The following is a 24458-nucleotide window of genomic DNA, read 5'->3' as shown; positions in this document are numbered from 1 at the left end:
CTGTTATGAATGTTTGTTATTATGCTAAAAAATGATACGTCACGGATTTCCATACTGAATTACTAGAGACTATCTCGTGTGAGTTTGTACATCCGAATATATAATAACAAATAGTACCACGCATATATAAAAATATATATGTGTGTATTATATAAGTATTCAGAAAAGTTGAAAATTATAAATTATATATAACATATAAATATATATAAATTATAATTATAAAACACTGAAAAATAATTATTGATATGATTCGAAGTTTATATTAAATTTTCCCGAACTAACTTACATATATCCGGAGGATGTCAGGCATCTTACATTGAATTACACAGATAGTCTCTACCTGTGCCAATAACAATTAGCAATCGATTGGTAGCAAATAGTAAGAATCCGGTGTAACTCCGCTCCACGGGAAATACTCCGAGATGTTGAACATCGTTGGATCGAGGTTGGGCGCGTAGCATTATCGTGTATAATTCGGGGTGGGATTACGGTGGTGGTGGCTGGTGGTAACGTTGGTGTGGTGGTGGTTGCAGATCACGGGCTTGATGAGGCGGAGGGCGCGGCTTACCACCACCACCACAGCCATCACCAGCAACATCATCGGCATCGCCATCATCATCCACTATCCGTCCCTCCTCCTCACCACCGTCATCAGGCGCCACTGGAAGACGACTCATCAGTTAGTCAATCCTTCACCACGGCCACCACGACGATCACGACGAGCAGCAAATACCAGCGTGGCCAGCCGGACTTCAGGCAACAGAGATTACTGCGGGAGCACCATCGGCAACACGGTTACAGGTGCCCCCTGTGCTGCAGGACGTTACAGGATATCAGCGCCATGCGGGCGCACTTGGATCAGCATTACCCCAGAGACTCGCCCACCTGTCCCGTCGCCTCCTGCGCCAAAACCTTCTCCCATCCCAACAGTGTCAGAAATCATATGCGACTCAAGCATCCGGTGCAGTGGGATCAGATTAAGACATTGAGGTGGACATACGTCTGATAAACAGGCGAGGATCAGCTTAACTCTGATCGCGTATTGTAATCTTTAATCTTTCCTAGCAGGCTTTTGCCAAAGAAGCTTTGTTTCTTTATTTTTATGGTGTGTGATTCTAAAATTTTCTGTGCAGCAATTGCGCGACGATGGCGAGTAATGGTCTAATGGATAACAATTTTTAGTTGAGTGTTAGGATTAGAATTTATTTTATATTAATATATCGATGATTTTATATTAACAGATTTATTGAAAATATTACTTTAATAATATTGAGATGGACTATTTTTTTCTGAGATAGAATTAATATAATATACATAAAAATATACACTTAGAAATCAATCGACAATCATTCCCTGTATAGGAAAATTAAAGCTTGCTCATTTAATACTTTTAATAAGAAGAAGACACACGAAATTCATGTCAAAATTGAGTTTGTTATCGTCGCGCAAAGGCTGCTTTAAATCATAAATGTTGGAAGAGAGTCTGGTCGACGGAGATTGAATTCTTTACAAAGAGATCTGCGAAGTAAAAATATGAATAAAGTCGGTGAATGTATTTAGAGGGGCATGCCAATTACAAATTAGCTGCAAATATAGTACCTTTGTGTGATAAGAGATGCGCAAAGATGAAAATCGGACTATCTTTAGTGCTTTATTTCGAAAATACTGTCACATACGCACCCACCGCGAAGTTTATCCCTGACGAAGAAAGCGCACATTGTATATATGCGAGAGATTATATTGACAAAGGAGAAAATCTATAAATATATAAAGAGCTATAAATATAGTGTACATATATATATATATATATATATATTTATACATATATTATATATATATACATACATACATACATATATATATATATATACATACATACATACATATATATATATGTACACATAAAGAGATATACATAGAGTTGATTTTGTATAAAATATACGGAGCAGTATTTCCTGTAGAGCGCCTGAAACGTAGACGCCGCCGTAGGATAAAGCGACGCACTCGTAGCAAGGTCTGACGTCCGGTGTACGCAGACATCGACATTGATATAACGATTAGACTACGTATCTAAAAGAGAAAACAATGTTCCTCTAAGCTGAGTAAGCCAGCCTTATGTTAAATAACATAGTATTAAGAGTGTAGAAACCGGACGGAAAAGAGCGCACGCCGAAAACAGCGGCGACAATCGCGCCGAAACCGAGCGGTCGGTCGGCTCTAAAAATTCGTTTGCTCTAGCGATCGGCGTGAAAACGTGACAAAGTTCGATGCGATATGTGAAAGAGAGGTGCTGGCGTGTCTATGGAAGTGCATGATCACGCGAAAGTCTACGCAGATCTACGTGAGTGGATGGATCGCGAGTGAATACGTCGACCAGAATTATGGTCGCTTGACAACGCCTAGCCTTATTTTTATACAATCTTATGTTCTAACAGTATTCTCTAGGTAAAGAGTTCCCCAAAAGATGTTATGTTCGAGATTGTGTATACTGGAAATGCCACGTAAAAACAAAGGAATATATATATATATCAAACAAAAAAAAATATATATATATTTCTCTGGATGTACGAGTTGTTAGTTGTGGATCTCGAAGAGTAACGTTGGTGAATAAAGACAAGAGCTATGATTTTAATTATGAATATATGCTCGTTATTTAATTTTGAACATAAATGTTTGTACAGAAATATGTGCATTGTAGTTAAATACATACATGCACACAATGCATACAACTGAAAAATGCAGTGGTTTTTAAGTATTATTTATTACCGATTTTAATTTTTTTCGTGACTGACAGCTCGTACGGCAAATAATGTATAGAATGATAGCATGATACGCACTATTTTAGCAAATACTAGCTTATATATATATATATATAAATATATATATATATATAAATATAAATATATACATAAGATATACGAAATGAAATCTATACTATTTAAGTAATGCTTTGTACAATAAAAAGATATTCAGAGAAATCTAGAGTATTGTAGAATTCTTTCTGTTAAAATTTCTTGCAATCTGTGTGCAACATGTAGTCGATTTTACATAGTAGTTACACAGGTGAAAGGTGTTCTCACTATATTCTGATACTTTTAGGAAGATTCAACTTTCTTTTACTAGCATTTTCTATTGTTTTCACCATCTTCCCTATTCATATAACATAATTATTTGTGTAAAATTAAGTGTTATTAAGATTTCAAATTTTTTGTTAACTATGAAATAATTTGACTTGATTATCTTGAAAATTACGTTGATGATGTCGTTAATCGAGTTATTATCGTCGATTAATCGCAAAGTAATTTAACAATTCTGCATTATTCTCTCAAAATAGTAATCTCGATTTAACCTTCGAAACTCTCTAAGCTCGCTTACACCTTATCATTTATTTTCAGTCCTCAATGCACGATCCCGACCTGCGCTAGAGTTGATGCGAGTACGTGCCACGGATCCTAGACCCTGTCCGAAGTGTGGAAAAATATATCGTTCGGCACACACGTTACGCACTCACTTGGAAGACAAGCATACGGTCTGCCCAGGTTATCGCTGCGTCTTATGTGGTACAGTAGCAAAATCTCGGAATTCTCTTCACTCACACATGTCGAGACAGCATCGCGGAATCAGCACAAAGGATCTTCCAGTCTTGCAAATGCCAAGTCCGTTTGATCCCGAATTGGCATCTCGATTACTGGCAAAGGCCGGAGTGAACGTGAGCCCGGCTGAGCTCCGAGCGCGAGCCAGCCCCACGGCACCTCGAAGAAGCGACATGAGATTGGAACTACCTCGCGGAGGCGCTGCTTCCGAGACCGGTAGCAGCATTTGTGGTGGTGACGATCCCGAAGATCTCTCACTCACTGTACACAATCTTAGATACGGTTCGCCAACGCCTACCAACCACAGCGTGATCACTAAGTCAACCGGTAATATTAACAGCAATGGCAAGAATTCAACGTCATCGGCAATTGCCGCTAAGTCTCTCGACACGATGCACGGTAGCCGCGAGCCCAACATGGCGCCGCTGCATCCATCCGTTCATCATGCCGTTCACAATACTAGTGCTATTGCCGGCACGGCGATTCTGGATACTTATTTACAGTTGATAGCGGAAAGTTCGAGCCTAACAACAATGGGACTAACTCCGGAACAAGCGGCTGCAATGGCTAACGCTGCCAAGGTGGTCCATCAAATGACCGTCATGGATAAGCGCGACCTTGCTCGCAGCTTGGACGATTATCCTGTCATCTGTAGGGATGAGGGACGGGAATCCGGAATCGTTCACGAGAACAGGCATGATACAAGAGATGCGCACGAGAGACATAGCGAACTTACAGACGACGTGGATTCATCCGGCGGTGAGGAGGAACTTAGTGAGAACGAAGAACCCGAAGTAGGCAAGAACGAGTAGTTCTTTGTTATTTGTTGTACAATCCGTATAGCTTTCTGAAGTTCCTTCAGATAACTTTGCATTCGCATAATTGCTGTGCTGCGATTTAGTCGATGAAAAAGGCAGATATAATACGCACCATCCATTGCAAACTCAATATTTTGTTTTTGTATTTGTTGTTCTTACGCGGGGATGGCTTGTGAAACAAATGACGTATGAACGAGCCTTGCTTATTAATAAGAATCATTAGGGCAAGTATATGTATATACATATGCACATATATATGTATATACATAGAACATATTCATATATCATACAACAAACACACTAAATATTGGGTTTGGAATTTTTTGGAATACCAAAATTTAATTTAACTTTTGGTACGTCGAATTATGGTTGTTGGAGCTTGCTTGGAACTTGGATTTTGGCAGTAGTATAACTCTTAAGACGAACGTTTATATCTACAGCATCAAAAGCCTACCAAGTTTAACAAGCAGTGCGACACGTGTGTCGCATATCTGCGTCCGCAACTATGTCACAAAGGTGCTTTCTTACGATATTGCTAATGTATCGTAATTGCAACTACATGATTTTTTCTCGCAACAACTAATGGGGCAAGAGACACATATACCCCATAAATATTCCATCCATCTACCTCAGTGCACATGATAGGTGATAGAACAGGCTAATACGAATCTCACTAAACGAAAGAGAATGAAATATGCCGCTGGATCATGGAACGGAAACGCGGGCTATAATGCCGCGTTGCTGCTTGCATGTCTAATGATACTGAAATTTATGACAAGGCAACTGTTTTTGCTGTTTATTTTCTTGCGGAAGATTTTTCTGATGATGGAAGACTTAAAAATAAGTAGACTTAAATAGATTTCACGTAAACGATTTAAAGATAGTTAGATAAGTTCATAAATAGATAGACAGACAATGTTATATTATTATACAGGATGATTCTGAAATGCATGTTAATATTATATATTGCATATCGCAGTGTGTTTTAGAACACAAAGTGTACACTTCAAGCACTTTGATGTAATTAAAAAAATAAAGTCTAAACAATTTATATTCGTAACAAAAATTTTTTTTATGTTTGATTTTATTCTCTAAAATATTGATATACATTTAAGAATTATTCTGTATAATTACTTATATGTATATATAATATAATATAATATATATATATATATATACATTTGTGTGTATATTATATATATTACATATATATAATATATTTATCTGCATCTATATATTATATATATAGATATATAATATTATATATATAAAATATATAATAATATTATATTATTATATATAAATATAAAAATATTGAAAGAAACACGTGCAGTAACTCCTGGATAAGATTATTGGATGGATATGGATGGATTATATAACAAATGCATGGGTTAATTTTTCTTCGAAGAATTATCTTATAAATTTTGTTGTCGGGACGAGTGCAATAGCAAATTTGGTTGGATAAACTAGTGTGTACTGGTACACATTAATGTGCCGCAGAAAATATACATTAAATTTAACAAATTAAACTAAACCTGCCTCGCGTTTAATATAATTTATTATTATGAGAATTACATTAATAAAATATATGTTTATTTTTAAAAAAATATAGTTTCAAGTGTTTTATATGATGTTTTTACAATTGCATAGATTAAAATATATAATAAATTTTAATTTGCAATAATGCGCACTATTTGCAGGCAACCAAATTTGTTATAACAGAATAAGAAGATTGGACTAGAAAGATTATAAAAGGAAACCATTTTTAAAAGTAATCTTTGTTAAAACACTTAACATCGGATAAAGCTCAAACTCGAAGTTGAAACGTTGAAAATGGAGGTGAGAAAAGTTTTATTTTAAAATTAGGAAAATGATCTTATATCCAGGAACTACTGTATATTGCTTAGATTTGTAAAAAAATTGAACAGAAGTAGCCCTGAAAAAAACACGTAGTAATATCAATCTATTTTGCCACAAAACCACCGATAAACGATCAATTCAGACCAAACATTATTTTAAATAACGTTTCATATTTGAGCAATTATTATTGGAATAATTGATTGCAAAATGTCTTCATATAACACAACCATTAATTTTTCATGAAAGTTGCAAAAAGAAGCAATATTGTTTCGTAGAATTTTTTTATAGAGAACAAATTGATTTTCATCAATATACTTTCACGTCTGTACAAATTTCAATGTACTCGGTTAGAAACGCTTCCTACCATCAATCCACTACTGTGTCACACAATCACGATTTTAACGAACGAATCATGAGAGTGTGTTCCATATATATATATATATACGTCCGATTGTTGAGCGTATTTATTACCAACAAATATTCAAACTTCTATCACGGAAGTATTAGGTTTTTGTTTTTAAAAAAATTGGACAAAGACAAACTTTTTACGACGGTTGTGAACGACATAATGACAGTTGGCCTCTGTTTAATATATATAGTGTTAATACGAGAATCTAAAAATGGGACACATAATCAGTGGCTTACCAGTAAGTTCGCCACTGCACATAATACAATTCTATCAAGGCAATAGATAACTATACTTTTATAGTGAATAAAAATGTCGGTTAGAAGCTATATAACATATGTCATGACACATTGTTGCATGGACATCAACACGACGTATTAATAACTAATTAATGAGTTACACATCTGTGAAAATTCGTATCTATTTGATGCGCGCCTACATGTTCACATACGTAGATGCGAAATACGCATACGTATCTCAAGATAATTCAGATTTTTTTTTCTAATGATTTTCTAGATGCGTACAATATCTAATAACAGGACGTTTACTTAACTGCATTATAAGGATTATAAAAAATTAAAAGTTCATGAAAATTTTTTTATTTCTGTACACAAAAAGAATTTTTTTTTAAAGAAAGCAAAAAAATTTTAAATAGATTTTTTTTGTAATATGAAGTATCAAATTATTATTAACTCTATATCGTGAACTTGAGATCGCGCGTTTAAAGATATGAATATTACCAAACGCAATTTACTAATATTAAAAAAATTTGTGAAGGCAAATATAAATCGTCTAAACAACTAGTCGTAAGAGGGATAACGTAGTACTTAAGTTCGAACCAATAAGCTCAGAATATTAGGCATAAGGTCAACGTGATCTGCAAGATTGTTGCTGCGCAACGTAGATCTGGGGAAATCGATTGCAAACTACGCGTATAACAAAACAAATTAAATTTTTTTAGCAATCTCAGGTCAAGAGAATACAATACAATCGAACGTTTAGACGCGTTTAGACACTTCGCTCTTTTTTTAATCACCGGCTTCGAAGCAATGATGAATTTGATTATAAAAATTTAGAGTCCGTTGCTAATGCATCAGAAACATTATTCATTTTCGCGAAACATAGGCAAAATGTAGCCACTGAAAAAATTGCCCGTAAACACGCGAGCGCAATGCGATAAGCTAGTAAAAGAAATGGTTCCTATTAATATATTTACGTGCTAATTTCATTGATGCTGTATCTTTCTGTAGATTACGAACAGATTACATATAAAAATATAATAATTGAGAAACATACATATATACATACATATATGCATATATATACATATATATTTCTTTTATACATATATATATATACATATATATATATATATAAAAGAAGATATATCACACATACACACACATACACACACACTTATTTTATATATATATATGTGAAAGGAAATAGTTTGTGTGTATGTTTTTTCTTTTCTATAGATACATATATGTACGCAGTATATACTATATGTATAAAGAAAAGAAAAATAGGAACTTGGCAATACGTAACGTGACGCGAGCTAAATGCAACCGGAAAATGATAAAAGAACTGGGTGGTGAGTAGATCGTATAACTTGACCGCGTAGTATCGGCAGGAACGCATCAATTAAGCGTATGCCGTCCATGAAATCCATGGTGATCGTGTTGTTAAGTTCTCGGATTATCTGTTGTTAAGTGCAACATATATATGTATATATAATTATTAACTAATCTGAGTGTCGGAGTAAACGGCAAGTTTAATTTAGAATAGAAGAGATTCCTAAAGAACGAAGGGTGTGACAAGCGCAAATTTGAATTCTAACTTTTGAATTTAGGCAAGAGAGTTCAGGAGTATTTCAATGGTTACTAATTCTCGATTGTACGATCGTTGTTCGTGACCGACCGATATTCTATAATAAGAGTGCTAAACAAGGGATTTATTTATCTCTTTTAAGAATTGTCTCATACATATTATCGGTCGATTGTGGAGACGATCAGACGAGAGTGAGACAATGAAAGCGAGCGGCATAAATAAAATGGGCATTAAATAAGCCCAAATTTGAGGTTATTGGGCGCTGGAATAGAAGGGATAAATCTCGGAACAGGAAAAAATAAACTTATTTCCGAAAATTGCACATACTTTTTTCGGGATTGAAGTTTAATCTCTGAACAATCGAGTCAGGCTTATACAATGCAATCTAAAAGAATGCAGCCGTTACTTGCCGCTGTGAAAAGCGAAGCATCGTCGGTATTTGTTTAGCAGATTGAAAGCATTCATTGAACAGCATTCAAATCTGCTATATAGGGCACCCAGCACGCCAGTGCAGGGCGGGACAGCGTTGTTTTGCCGACCTATAAAATTATCTTCACTTTTAAGGTTAATAAAAAGTGAAGGATAAAAATACGACGATGACGCCGCATTAGAAATTACATATTAGAAGTTAGAAACATATTATATAAGAGATAGTAATAGGGAGTATATGTATATGACACACAGATATATTAGATAGCTTGTAGGTTGTATGCAATACTCAAAGTCTAGTATCGAATTAGTTCTTAGAATTAATTTGTCATGATGGGTCAATGTCACTTTTAAGATAGATTTGTTGCAGGACGCCAAGCGACCGTATGCGAGGAATCTTGAAGCGAGAGCAATGCCCGTAAACGATACATGTCTGGTAGGATTTTAATAAAACCTACCGTAGTACCTGGCCATGGTGAACAAGTGTTCCCCAAGAAAGTTTTTATCTAGTTGACGACCTGTAAGATGGCCAGGTGTTTCCGAGGAAGTTTTTGTTTAGTAAACGAGTGGTGCTTTCAATGCAGGCAAAACCGTTGACTCTCGTCCGGTGAGATTAAACGTGATCAAAGTAAGCGGAAGTAGAGGATCGTGGAAAGGCGCGAAAGAAGTGACTCTTTCGACAATTAGTGTCAAACTACTTACGCGATATTGCGCAAAAGAATTCGGCAAGCTGCAGGAAAACTAGATGAGTTTCAAAAGTTCCAAATAAAAGCAAGCAAGTGAAATTAACTAATATCTTCGATAAATGATGGATTATTTTTTAATAACACGTTAACTTTAACTTAACTTAATATCTTTATCTTTAATAATTTAGTTTAGAAATTATTGAGTTGCTATTTGGGACAATTGTGTGTCATCAACAAAACGCAAGTAATAACGGGTTGTGCTAATCACGCGTTTAATGAGCTGAATTTTGGAATGTTCAAGCTTAACATTGTGTATACGAATGCAACTGTATACGAACATATGACATTTGTATACGATAATGCGTGCGGAAATTAAAAAGTAATAAGTACGCGATAAAATGAGTACTGCCCGCGTCATATTGTTATATGAAAGCATTCGATGTTTAATATTTTGCTAAGAAATACTCAAAGACTAAATTACATTGTTGTCATTATTATGATTGTTATTAATCAAGGTACTCATTTTTCTTCTCTTTCTTTAAAATGTCTAGAATGTCAGACTAGAAATGTCAGACGCGTCCACAAACTGCGATCTATCGAGCCGCGAACAACATCCCCGGGCGAAAATTAAAACACTCGACGAGATTTCATCATAAACTCGACTCCCATGAGTCTACATTCTCATTTTGTTCATAAATAATCGCGTGAAAATTTCTTCACGTGAGACAAAAGTGCGAAAATGAAAAAAAAAGTCGTTGACCAACATCATTGACTTTAAGATAGTAAAAGAAAAAAAAATGGAAAGAAAAAATGACAGGACATCTCAAACGAGAGACGAATCTACGTTTAACAGGTACAAAGGAACCACTTCTTGCCTTGAAGCTCTCTATTATTATAAAAGAAAGCAGACCATCTTGCGCAGAGTACAAATTTATCCACTTGCTTATTAGAAATAAACAGTGAGAGATACAAGAGAGAGAAAAAAGAAAATTCGCGGATACTCGCATCTTCCGTTTTGCGTTAAATACGCTGACAAAGCTACTTTAACGCAAGAAATATATAAAAAAATTCGACATGCTTAATGAAATAAAAAATTAGATAATAAAAGATTAACATATATGAGCTAGCACAGAATAGAAATGCGTTGAAAATGAAATAAGGAAATTAGTAGCTTGATATTTAACTAGACACGTTTTGATTTAAATTTAGATCATTATTTTCTATCTGTACAAAATAATTTACATCAAACTGTAAATTATTTCAAAATTAAATACAATTTCGATCGGATTAGGTTGGAAAGAATCCTGGAACAATCTACATCGTGCATTCGATAAATTCTCTACGCATCTGGGTTCCTCTTTTTTCTGAAGTTTTTTCTGCGCTATACGACAGGTGCGAGTACATGCGAGGATTCTAACAATCCAAAGAAAGAAGTTGTAAATTTAGAAGTTAAATAGCTAGAAAGAAGTTAAAATTTTTACCGTCACGGAATGAAAATCAGAGAGATTACAAGAACAGAGAGAAAATTGAAAGAAAATGTGCGGAAGTAGAACGCAATCGATTGTTTTGTGCCATTGTAAACCCGTGAAAATATCCGAAATCATCCTATAAAGTATGCTATACACGTCAATACCGTTACATATATGGATAGATTTAGTATCTGGTTCGGGATAATTTTTTGCGTATTAATTGTATTAGAGCCGATGATTAATATTTGTTCTTGTTAAGTTGCGTAATGATTGCGAGAGCAGAAAGTCCTTAACTCATTGTCAGAAGTGCCGAAATGCGGAAGTGAATAAGCACGCCGAAAGTTGTTAAAACGGGCTAAAACGACAATAGCCGCGATAGATCTGTCGTGTGACGTCATCGTCAATAATTAATAGTGATCTCGTCGATAGATTTTGTTCGTTTCTTTTTAATCGTTGTAATAAGAAGAAAGCGACGGCTCACGCGCGCGGAGTCCGCCTCACACATATAGAACGCATAATGTAAACACATAAACATACTTATACATAGCTATCGTTCGTAAGTGCGAGACACATAATACATACACACTCACAGACACACACACATATATATATATTACATATTCTATATATTTGTATGTAAGAACGAAAAGTTGGCGGGGTCTCGTTTACCTTTCACGAAGAGATGTAAGCTCATCTCTGTACCCTCTTCTGCCTATCCCGGCTCTTTCACCGGATCATAGTTTTCTACGTCAGTATTTATATAGTTATATATATGTATATACATCGGAAAAAGCATATATGTGTATATACATGTGTACATATATATATATATATATATATATTTTTACATGAAAGATTCCGTAACCTCGGCGTGACCCCGCCATTCCCGCCTAAACCCCTTTGTCGGGTCAGTCCCTAACATTGTCATAGTCCATTGAACATAGTCCGCAATAGTCATCTTGAAATAATACCATCAATTACAGTATTGCAATAGTTTTTAGAGACAATCGTGTGCATAACGCGCCCGGCCGGCGCTCTCCCGATTGACACCTCGATCAAATTATCGCAATTGTCGCTCCTTAATTTTCTGCCGACCTAAGTTTCGTTAACGAAATTGTTTGAAAGACACATAATTACTTAGTCTTTGAAGAAAGTTTATAATCCTGCGAAAGATATATTGTTCCAAAATCGATTCCTGAGAGCGGAATAATATTAGGGATTGTAAATTCTTCATTACTTAAATGTAAGTAAGCCGTAATTCTCATTTAACAGTTAATATTTACGTTATAGGATTGTTAGCTAGTTATTTATTAAAGAATCAGTGTGGAAATATTTGTGAGAAAGATTGAAACAATTTCGGCAATTGCATTAATTAATTCGGTCGCAAGACAGATTGAAACATTTAATCACCGGAAACAATTTCAACTATCTTTTTCTCGAAATATACTAGCGAATTCTGAATGCTATGAAGGATGCAATGTGTGTCAATAAATTTACGTTATGGACAAATTTAGTATTTTGCTTCGAAATAATTAACTGCATTTTCGAGCTCACTGGATTTTCAGGAACTAACGTTCCTCGCAAATGAGCGCGATAAATTTCCCGGAATAAACTTCTAATTTGAGCTCATTGTATTCTGACTTCGTTGAACAGTGGCATATATAATTCAGACGATATGCAAATAGCCAGTTCTTGCCTACTATAGCTTTCGAGAATCGATTGTTTCCGAAGCTGCAGCGTGGAAAACGTTTCTGCGGCGATTTCTCGCCCTTTCCTATCTCTTCTAGAGAATAACAGTGAGCTGTCGCGGGGTTTTCGCGTAATACGTGGGTAGAAAGTTCAAATGAACGTAGTTAACGCATGGCGGAATGACGGCGATATCACCCGCGATTCACCGGCGGTATGAGACTCTGGGCTGATAATGACGTGCGTGCGAATTGCAAGCTCGTAAAGGTCCCTAAACCAGCCGAATCGGCTTCACGTGGTTTGCTCTCACAGTGATTATAAAGGCGGATTAACGACGCCGTAAACGCGGTGAACCCTTTACGAACTGTCTGGCTATTGCCGCCACCGCTCGTTCCAGCCCTCCTTTCGGCGAGATGCAAATGTGAAACTAAAACGAATAGTCATCGCTACGGCGACATTCGGAATTTTCGAGTGCCAACATTTGCACACGCCGGCGTCCGAGTGAAACGCCAAAAATCGAGGTCCCGAATATTTTTCGTCAATTTTTAAAACTTTGCTAACGATCCAGTTAACTCGCTTTTACGAGCTTTGCGGTATAAATTTTAATCCGATTAAATTTTTTTGCAGCCATATAACTGAAGCATCTATCCTATCCTGCTTTCGGAAAGCAATTGATTATTTTGAAATTCTAAGTTTTTTGCAAAGTGTACAGTAACATTTCATTTGATTTTAACAAGCAGGCTGTAATATTTCATTATTGAGGCAAGTTACAAAAATGTAAATAACGCATCTATATTATTTTTCTTATTTTGATACCAGGCTCTTCAAGATTCACAAAGAAAAAATACTCGCACATAGTTTCACTTTTTTTTCCGCAAAGAATTTACCATCATGCGTTTTTACGTTCAGCATTATTGTGGTGGAGACTTATAAGAAATTAATAAGTTGGAAAAAATTTGTGCAATTGCGAAGATATTCGAGGTGTCATCGCGGAGCAAAATGAGCAATCGTTACATAGACCGTTATTTCACAAACGGCCTTCTTTGTCGATTTACGAGTTTCGTTCGTATCCGCTTCGATGCTCTCCCTCTTAAGTGGAGTGTGTCCATAGGGGAAAGTTGATCGGTGCATTTGTCATCGCCGAGTTAATGTGACGATCATACAGCTAAGACATTTGTCCTGTACTGCCTTCGAAAGGCTTATTAATTTACAGATTTGAGAAAAAACCTACGGCTCGAAGGCATTGGTGATGAATTCAAGGAGCTATATGGCCTGACTTCATCGTCAGACATTGAGCTCTCAAAAAGATACTGCAGGCAGCTGCAGGACAGACAAAAAATGTGTATGCGAGTGCACGGCCGGGAGTGAGTCGCCTTCTCAGGTACTTAAATAACCGACACGATGTAATAATGCATTATATGTAATAACAAACTCAGGAAATCTGAAGCAGCCAGGCCGTGATACTATACTTATAGAAACTACTACTGGTACTACTTATTACTATTACTATTACTGCATGATTCTTGCGTTAATCCGACGTAGGCGACTCGCGTCTCACCGCCTACTCTGTTTTGTTTCATTTGTTTGTTTGTTTCTTGTTTGTTACGAGATTTTACACTGGTAAGTGGCGAGACATCTATATACCGCATGTTTTGGCGCGCGTGCAAATTTGCTTTTGACTATCAATCATTATTTAGAAAAAAATATTCATTTTCTTTGTTTCAAACGTGTAGAAGCAGAACTTTTTTCTCAGTTTCCGTGTAAGTATGAATCTAATAACGTTTGAAACTTGAAAAAAAAAAAACTTACAACTTCTACAGTATGATTATAAACTGTCTTGCATCGTGGAAATAGTCGAAACAATTTTTTGCATGCGTAATTACGGAGAGGGAAATAATTGTGAAATTAACATAGCTACCTCCATGTTATTAAATATCAGTCTTTTTCTCGTGCTGTACTCATGCTCACATACATGACATAAATTACTTTATGAAAATTCGCGTGTCAATCGCGTATCGACGTTTTCTTTATAGTAAAAGTATATATTATATACATATATTACGTATACACGATATATATTTACACATAGTCATGCGCGAGATAATATAGCTTCCACGGACTTAGGTTATTGTTTCCTTACACAGAGCAGTCGAGTAGCATAAATGAAAAATAGTAAGGAAGAGAGCATTAATTTATAAGTTCTTGCGATCAATTTGCGCGGATTTCTCTTATATCTATTGTAAAATTGTTTGATACTCCGTTAATCATAATAAAACATTATTTTACACTCAAAGGGAGAATTATTTTTGCAATAAATATGAATTTGATTACATGTGCTTGATATAATCTAATTCTTATAAAGAAATGAAGCAAATAAGACACAATGTAATGTGTTTGTGTATGAATGTGTGTGTGTGTGTGTATCTTGTGTATTTCTGTGTACAGGGTAATCCATAAATAAATTTGTCTCTGAAAATATAACAAGCAAAAAAGATAACACACATACGGGGATTGAATTATGTCAAAAAGGACATCAGATGTTCCAAGGTTTAATTTTAGTTAACGATCTTATATTGAAGATTTTAATTTTAGAGAAATCATTAAAAAAAAGGAATAAAGGAAAGATAAAAAAGAAAAATATTGGTCCGCTAAGCTTTTAGCCACTTGCGTCCTTAAATTTTTCTTCTCGCATATCTGTTTTCCTCCTTTCTTATTAATATTTCTAAAGTTAGAATCTGTTTTTCTCAATTGTCGTTTTTAATCTAATTTTAATTTATTTCTTATGTTGAAAAACCAACGTAATTTAAGCCATCTGTGTATTTATCATTTATTATTTGTGCTTCGTTATATTCCATATACCTAATTGTTGCAAATTACATAAACATTGGAAATTATATCTTTACACTTTACATATTTATTACCACAATTTCCATCATTTATCATTGTAATTTCTATCAACTATTAATGATCAATATATATGTATTATTTCATTTGTTTCATGTGTTTTATTTGTTTCTATATGTTGGCCATATCTCTTTCGGTATTATGTGTGTAAAGTCATATCATTATTAATTAGGAATTGTTTCACAATAATTCACTAGAATTAAACTTAATATTTTCAATTGTGAGAAATATGCGCAAATAATCAAAGTGATGTTTTCGAAACGATCGTTTTGCGATCAGAAACTTTCAACTCGATACGCAGTCTCAATCGTGTGTCGCGAAAGAAAGAGCGAAAACAAACTACCTCAATCTCATGATAAGTTTATTACGACAATGTTGGATGCCTGTATACGCTGGGCGAACGGAATGATAAAACGCCGCACTAAATCTAATCCAGAAGTTTTCACGGTATTTTATCATTTTGTCCAGTAATGTATATCTATATTTACACTCATGTGTGCATTATTTCGAGATGCACGACGACGCACTGCCAGGCACCGCGCTCGACCGCTCTGTGACCGACAATGCTGAATTCCAAAATCACAATGCAATACGTTGTACTTACAATCGTTTTTACAGGCCGTGAACACCGGTTAGTGATTTTTGCCATTTAATCTATGTAGTACGAAGAGAGTAGGACGTTGAGTGTGCATGATGGAGAACGAGAGAGAGAGAGAGAAAGAAAGAGGGAGAGAGAGACACGAGAATGAATGAACCTAAGCGCGTAAATGCATCATATGACCGAATGTCCATATATTCATACGTATATATTATATATGTATACATATAAATTATATACATATTAGAAAGTAAGAGAAAGATACAGAGAGAATATAAGTATACTTATACGTGATATTTTACAACTAACAACATAATCAGGGACGCGTTATATATATAACCATAAGAGTCATAAAACATATACTCATAGAGTCTTTCTAATGATTAAAAAAGAAATAAAAATAAAAACCAGTACAATGAGGGAAAAAATAATTGAAAATAAAAACATATAATGGGCGTGCAATCTCGACGTACTCGGTATCGCTGAGATCTTGCAAAAACAGAAAAGCGATGATGTATCGCAATGAGCTCTCTTACTCAATAACTTTGAGTAATTTTATCCATTTAACATTAAACATCAAACCATAATTAATATTTTGTAACTTTAGAAATCATATGAACATTTTGATTATAATACGCAAATATCGCGATGTAACAAATTATTATTTCGTGCTATTTCGAATACATATTACAAATAAGAAGAATGCAAGGCAGAATAGAGTGCTCTTTTAATTTTTAAAAATATTATTCGAAATATTACTGAAATGACGCAAATCAATATTTATATTCTTACTATACTTTCGCATTTCGTTATAAGTTTTAATCACAATTAGGGGATTATCAATTGAACATCGAGTTAAGAGAAAAAGAAAAGAAAAAGGAGAACGAGCCAAGTTAAGAATTTTTAAATTTATCTCTGCCAAAGAAATAAATTCGAAAATACAAAAACAAATTTTTAATATTAATTAACTTTTTTAAATAGGGTTCTGTTCCATCTAAATTAAAACCGAGTAGGAAGCGAAATATGATTCAATACCAGAATATACGTTTTAATTTATAATCACTACTATAATATTTATATAATTTTATGCAAATGTTCAAAAAAGGAAAAGAGAGACGGCTAGAGATGGAATAGAAAGAGAAATGGAAAGAGGCAGAGAGATTGAAAAAAAGTATGCAGGAAACGAAAAGAAATTAATGTTGAAAATAATTGCGATCTTTTAGAATGCTTATTCGAAAGGAATCTAATATCTTTCTTTGATTACATCTTATTATCTTACATATTATATATATATATGTTGTGACATTATTAGGACTTTGTATCATTATAACATTAGTTTTTCATTATTGTTGTTTTTATTTTCTTCTTTTTATTATAGCTTTTATTATATTTAGAATTAATGTTATTATTATTGTCATTATTGCTCTGCATTTTTTTTCATTTTTTTTTTTTTTTTTTTTTAATTTCTTCAGCTTTGATAGAGAGCATGTAAGGAAATGCGTTTGTCATGTGTTTAGAAAACGTCGTAGATGCGCATGTCATTCGAAAGAACGGATTTTTTTTTACTCCGGCATTTCGTCGATATCGGGGCTCTGTGCAGCGGCGTTCCTGCTCACTGAGACAGACGTAACCATTAAGTTTACTGCATGTGCCAGTACATTGTAGATTCCTCATTTTCCTTCCAATCGGAAAGAAAATTCTGCTCCGTTTCCATCATACATCACTACTTCTTCTTTTTATTTGTAAATATATACTATATTTAAGTAAGGCGTTTTACCAAGATTCGCTGTGCTTGTTTCATTTGATAGATGCCGATAAGATGTACTGTTATTATTTAATTAATTTTAAGTTCGTTTTGGATTATATTTTAATCGACATGTAAGACTTAGAATCCGCCAATACGTCGCAATCTAATAAATGCATTGAGCAATATAGAACAGAAATTGTGTTTTGCATGTTTATTTTATTTCCTTTTCTATTAGCGCTTATAGTGTAAGTTAATGTGCATGCATTTCTATTTTTCAGAAGATTCGCGAAAAATTCCAATAAAACCTTTTAATGAGAATCTATTTTGTAGAAAGTGCAATATATGAAGTTTATTATTTGTATTTTTATATATTTGTATTTTATTTCAATGTAACTTACGCATAATTTACGGAATAATAACAAGATACTTAAGACATTGACTACAAGATCAGGGATCCAAAATTATCGCCTGGCAATAATTATTTTTATATGAACAGAAGAATATGAAAGACGTATCGGTGTTATACCTAAGTGGATTTAATCATTATTGTGTAAGTTATTATCATTTCTATGTTTTGATCGCCATGGCAATCAGTATGTTAATATGTAAAGGTGTAATAGAACATATATTTCTAATTTTACATTTTATTTCATTAATTTTATAATGTTATCAGATTTAATTATATTTTATTAATAGAATTTAAGTTTTGTATAAAAGAATTTATTTGTAAAATTAAAAATATATGCAATTTGTCTTACATTAAACTATCGATATTGATGAACGATCAAATTAATTGGTGAATTAGTCCTCCATTTTTTCTACAGATCAATTTTTTATTGTATTTATATTATATCTTTAACAATTATATTTATTAAGAATACTTTTCAACGCGTATCCTATGTACGTCGAGATTCACTACTCTCCGTATTCAATATAATCAGAGATTCACCGGAAGTCTCGACCAAAGTACAAAATTTTTACCATAAATAGAGTTATATATATATGCATAGCAGTGGGAAAGTATAGCATGTGCTTGTGCTCGAAAACGTCGTAGAAAGCCTCCATGAACATGTACTGAGATTGATATCGAGCGATTAAAGGACAATTTCCAAGAAAATGACAGAAAACGAAAGAGTTGAGTCGTATGTCATTAGCGACGACGAGAACAGATCTCTAGCTTGCAGAAAATCTACCGATTTTCAGAGATATGATTAAATTTAAGGAATTTCGAAGAAGATGGTGGATGAACGAAAAGCGCTGCCAGCATGTTTTCGTTAGAAATTTATTGACACCACGGCGTCGCGAAAGAAAAGCGATTGAAGGGCAATTTCCCTCGATATATAGCATAAAACTCATGTATACCGTAAGATACTTTATATTTAAGAAAAAGGAAAGGTATATATATAGACCGTATATCGTGTAGCTATAGATAGATACCTTACGTAACGTTATTGTTAATCACGTCCAACATATGTCGAGTTAATAGCATGTGCAAAATTAAGGCATCTATTAGACAAGGCAATTTTTTTAAAATTAATTACTAATAATATATTTGCATAAGTGTCAGTTAATGACGTTAAATCTAAAACTGTTGAAATATCTATCAACTATTTGAGATAATAAATTGTGAAAAAATTGCAGGTAATAATTTTGTACTTTTTTAAATTAATTTTTTGGTTCATAAAAATTGCTCATAAACATATTGTAATAAATAGTTGTAAAGTTGAACGTAAATTTTCTGTCGCGACAAAAATGATATTTCAGAGATTCGAGGGTTCGACGCGGCATTCCGCGAAGAGAAAAGCTCGGCTTTAATACGGATGCGCGCGACGTTTCCATCGATTCGACGTCGCGTATTTCACGTACAGAGCTCGAGCAAGTATTTGCCTTGGTGGCAACGAATTATACTGAATTATCACCACGTTGACGAACAAAGCCCTGTACAAATGACGGCAAATTTTTCCATTGACACTTATATGCTTTTTTCTCATTTTAGAGGCGATTCATTATTTCCTTTTATTTTGAAATAAACGTCATCGCGATTAATAAAATTCATAAGATGCCTTTCTTTTGCACGCCATTCTCACAATCGTTGTCCAAGATTTAGGAGCTCGTGTGTTGCGTTGCTCGGTGCCTTCTTGCGGCCTGTTTGTACGCAAACTGCACCACGTATTCGTCCAAGTATATTACTCGCTAATAAAAAAGTCCTATTGTGATAGAACGTTAAAGTTCTATTTCATGTTTTTTTATAAATTTTGAAAAAACAATTTTTTTTATTTTTATCGAAGACATTAATTATCTATTGTATGATATCATCTATCTTTTAAGTAATGTCTTCTAAATACATTAGTTGTAATATCAACTTAAATGTATTAACATAATAGAATTTTCCATGCCATCAATATTATTACCCGATAATTGTATTAACTTTTCCTACTATTTACAATTTATAATTAATACGACAATTGCTTTGTAAAATTTTACTATTTCCAAGATTTTATAATTTTCTACCAAAATATAATAGTTTATAATAACTTATAATTTAAATACCCTTAGATTCTATTACAACTCAACAGTAGAAGTAATTAGAAAATTTAATACTCCTAAATTTAGTTATTAAAACTTGCGAGTAGAAAAAAAAATAACAGAACAGCGCGTAATTAGGTGTTTAAAAGAGCGGACGAACAAGGTACATCAGGCGATCACAGTTCCTATTTTGCCCCCTTGCATACATTAATAAGGGCACTACGTATGTATACACAGAAAAATGAATAAGCGAAGAAAAATGTATAAGAATATATAGTTGTTAAGAATCGACAAGTATACAATAAATATAAATTGCTATATCACATTGTAAATGGAAAAGATAGTATACGTTATAGTAAACCATACATATATATATATATATCTTGTATGCTGTAGATGAGCAATTAAATAGAGCAAGGCAAAATTCATTTTTTATAAGGAAGCATCGTGTGCACAAGTGATACTTTGGAGATTCCTGATAAGAGCCACTATTTAGCAAACACGCGTGTGCTTTCCAAAATTTATATTTCGTTACTTCTTGCGTATTCGTTTTATGTGAATTTGAAATTATTTCTATCCTCCCTTTCGCCAACGTTGTTACTTTTGCGAAGTACGTTGTACCCAGCAGTTAGAATCTTAAGTAGATCTTTGTATATATGCAAGTTATATTGTAGAGAAAACATGATAATTAATAAAATTTATAGAACGTAATTGCGGATATTGTTCTTGTAAATGTAGTGCTACATAATGGAATAACTAGATACTGTTTGTAAGATATTTACTGTTAATAACTGAGTCGCAATTATCGGTTGTTTTAATTTATCAGTTAATTTATAGTTATAATAAATATATGCTTCACAAATATTCAATTTATATTTTTCCATTTCCAATAATCGATTTTTACCGGCAAACGCCAGCAAACCGTCGACAAAATAGCAACCGTGGACGAAGTAGATCCCTCGTTTCGTGCGACATCAAAACTTTTCATTAGTAGAGTATTTTATATCGCATAAAATTTATTATATGACAAAATTAGTTTTATTTTGGCATATCAACATTGTGATATCTATTTGTAAAATTTAGTAAATTAAAATGCATTCAAAGAATTTCTCTAATATCATACGCGGATACTAGAAAGAAACCCGAGATCAAGTATCCCGACGTTCTGTGCAGCACATTTACCGACTCCTGTTCAATATTGCTATTCGAACCCATTTTAAAATTAAAAATATATAGCCACATTTATTTTTCAAAACAGCATCGGTTTAATGCATGCGATTTGCATTTGCAAATTGTGAATCGCCAAAATACGGAATACGCACGAATTTAATTATATGCAATACGATATAGTTCCGAGTTTAAAATAGATGTCGACACTTTATCACGTGTTGAGAATTCTTTCTCCTGGAGAGAGAGAGAGAGAGAGAGAGAGAGAGAGAGAGAGAGAGAGAGATCAATTTTATTTATGAAAAATAATTTATAAATTCTCTCTCTTTTAAAATATAAAAAGGAGGAAAAGTCACAAAATCACAATAAATATTTTTCTAATCTTTTAACGAAATAAAAAATAATTTTAAAAAAATTTGATTTTAATATGAAGTATAAACTTTACTAACTTTACTAACAATTATTTCAAACGTTAAATTTTTATTTTTTGAAATTTATTACTTTCTGTTTTTATTGTTTGCTAAAAATTTTTATTGCAAGAAAAGACGGAAAGATAGTGGTATAGCGTATTCAACAAAACTCATTGTTAGATGTGATAAAAATTATCGCAAAGTATGAATAATCGCCATAAAATTTATGCATTTTGCAACGTTCGACGCCGATAATAGAGTTACTCGTAAAATATGCTTTTTCTTTCTAAACATAGCATATCACGTATATGCAAATTTCAACCCACTTTACTCTGACCATTGAAAGAACGAATTAAATTCGTGACATGTGAATTAATAACTATTCAATTCTATATAATAAATTTTCCCCACAATGACTCATAAAATAATCGTAATTTCACGACGTCGTATTATTTATTTTACATATAAATAGCCTCTAAAATTCTTTATCATTATTCATCTTAATTCATTTGTTCTTAACATTTATCTAGATATATATCTTTGTATTTTTACAGCAAAAATGCATTTATATTTAAATTAGCAATATACATTTTAACATATTGCTCGCAATACAAAGTAAAACACATAATTTATCAATAATTAGCACTCAAAAAAATGATCTTGCAATAATAGCTAAAATTTTCTAGGTGTAAAAAATTAACTAAAACAGATAAATGATTAGCAACTGTTGTGATATTGCATATGTAATTACTTAATCAGTTTAGATGACAGAAACAGAATATATATCTGTATTGTTTGTGAACTTTAAAAAGAAAGTTTCTCTAAAGCGCCTATCTGTATAAAATCAATCACGTGTTAGATCATGCAATGAATAACATTTAGCAATGGTACCTAAATTTTTCAGAAGCTATTGCTAGAACATTACTGCTATAAATTCTATATGTGACAAACAATGTTTTCACAGATACGAAAAATAGCGATACATTCTTATTGCGATATCTAGAAATCTAACTACATCAGCGAAATATTTTTTTGAGTGAGGAATAAGTAAAACACATAATTTATCCATTTGCAAAGCATGCAACTGCATTTCGGATTGTCATGACGTTTGCGTCAATGTAAATTTATCACGCGATTTTATCGCGAAGCCGATCAACATCGCGGATTCATTCTGGCAAACGCGCGCGCGCGCGCGTGCGATTTTCCACCTGGCCGATTTGTGATGATTTTCACGCACGACTTCGCCGTCGATCCATCGCGAATAATGAAGAGCCGTTACGAAGTTGCCCATTCGGGACTGGGCACAACGGTGCCTCTTTTGTGACGTGCGCACAAAGCGAAACGCGCCGCGTTCTCTTTAGCGACAAAGTACTCGAAAAAAAAAGTGCGGAGAAACACATGCTTCCACTTTAGAATGCTTGCTAATGAACGTAAACAAAGCCATGACGCTTTTTCGTGCATACGCTAATGTGTAAACAGATGACGGAGACTCGAAGAAAACTTGATCATCAAGATTAACGTGAGAGATTGTTAAGTGGAGCATTCATCGCGTAAAGTTAATGGAGTAGAAATTGGCGTGATTGAGAAAAGAATGCGGTCAGAATGAATAAGAATAAAATAACGATACAAACACTTCTGTTATCATCGTGCAAATCACGTGTGCTAATTTAATCTAAACCGTTAGTTCAACAAATTAATAGTTTGAAATAATTTAGTAACAAACTCCGCGCTCCGAAGAGGATGCACGTGATTCGCTCGAGCCGGTAAAATTAACGTCATTATATCAATGTTGAAATATAAATAATGGCTGTTATTTGTTATACTGACTGCCAAGGAAGATGCGGGTAAGAGGAGAGTACATTTTCGAATCGACACAATGGCTCGTTATTCGTACCCACTGGGTTTGCTTTGAGTCGACGGCGCGCCGTCAATACGCGACCATTAGCGAACACGTGTGTACACATGTGCACTTACCTGGTCGATGCTCGTCGAAACATCCTTACGAAGTGCTTGTATTATGTGGAAAATATCCATTAGTTGCGTAGCAGGGGAGATTTTCGAGAGAGGTCGATATTTATTGCCGTCAAGTCCAGATGCAGTCTTGTCGCCAGTCAGAAGGTGTGAAACTACAACTCTGAAAAACGGAAAAACAATAATACTATGAGTTTCCAAGTGATATCTCATATAAGATTATATGAAAATTTCTTGAATTTTTTCTCAAACTATAAGTTATAAATGTAAATTCAACTTATTTTATTAGATTTATGCTGTCAGCGATTTTACATAATGCAAGTTCTGGAATTTTTCCAACTGGCTGAACATTTTTTCT

At 33.8% G+C, this 24458-nt stretch overlaps 1 protein-coding gene across 1 annotated transcript in view; it reads left to right on the top strand.

Moving 5' to 3' along the window:
• LOC105676334 (protein abrupt) overlaps window positions 1–21263 on the top strand; it is a 93044-nt gene extending 71781 nt beyond the window's left edge. The window contains exon 8 of the mRNA XM_012374119.2: window positions 3396–21263. Coding sequence (XP_012229542.2) covers window positions 3396–4405 — 1010 coding nt within the window. The 3' untranslated portion in view covers window positions 4406–21263. The remainder of the gene's footprint in view (window positions 1–3395) is intronic.
• Window positions 21264–24458: the final 3195 nt, after the last annotated feature.

The sequence above is a fragment of the Linepithema humile genome, chromosome 3, assembly GCF_040581485.1.
Source record: "Linepithema humile isolate Giens D197 chromosome 3, Lhum_UNIL_v1.0, whole genome shotgun sequence".
NCBI lineage: Eukaryota > Metazoa > Arthropoda > Insecta > Hymenoptera > Formicidae > Linepithema > Linepithema humile.
The sequence above is the reverse complement of the archived record's forward strand: the minus strand, read 5'-3'. Positions and strand labels throughout refer to the sequence as shown.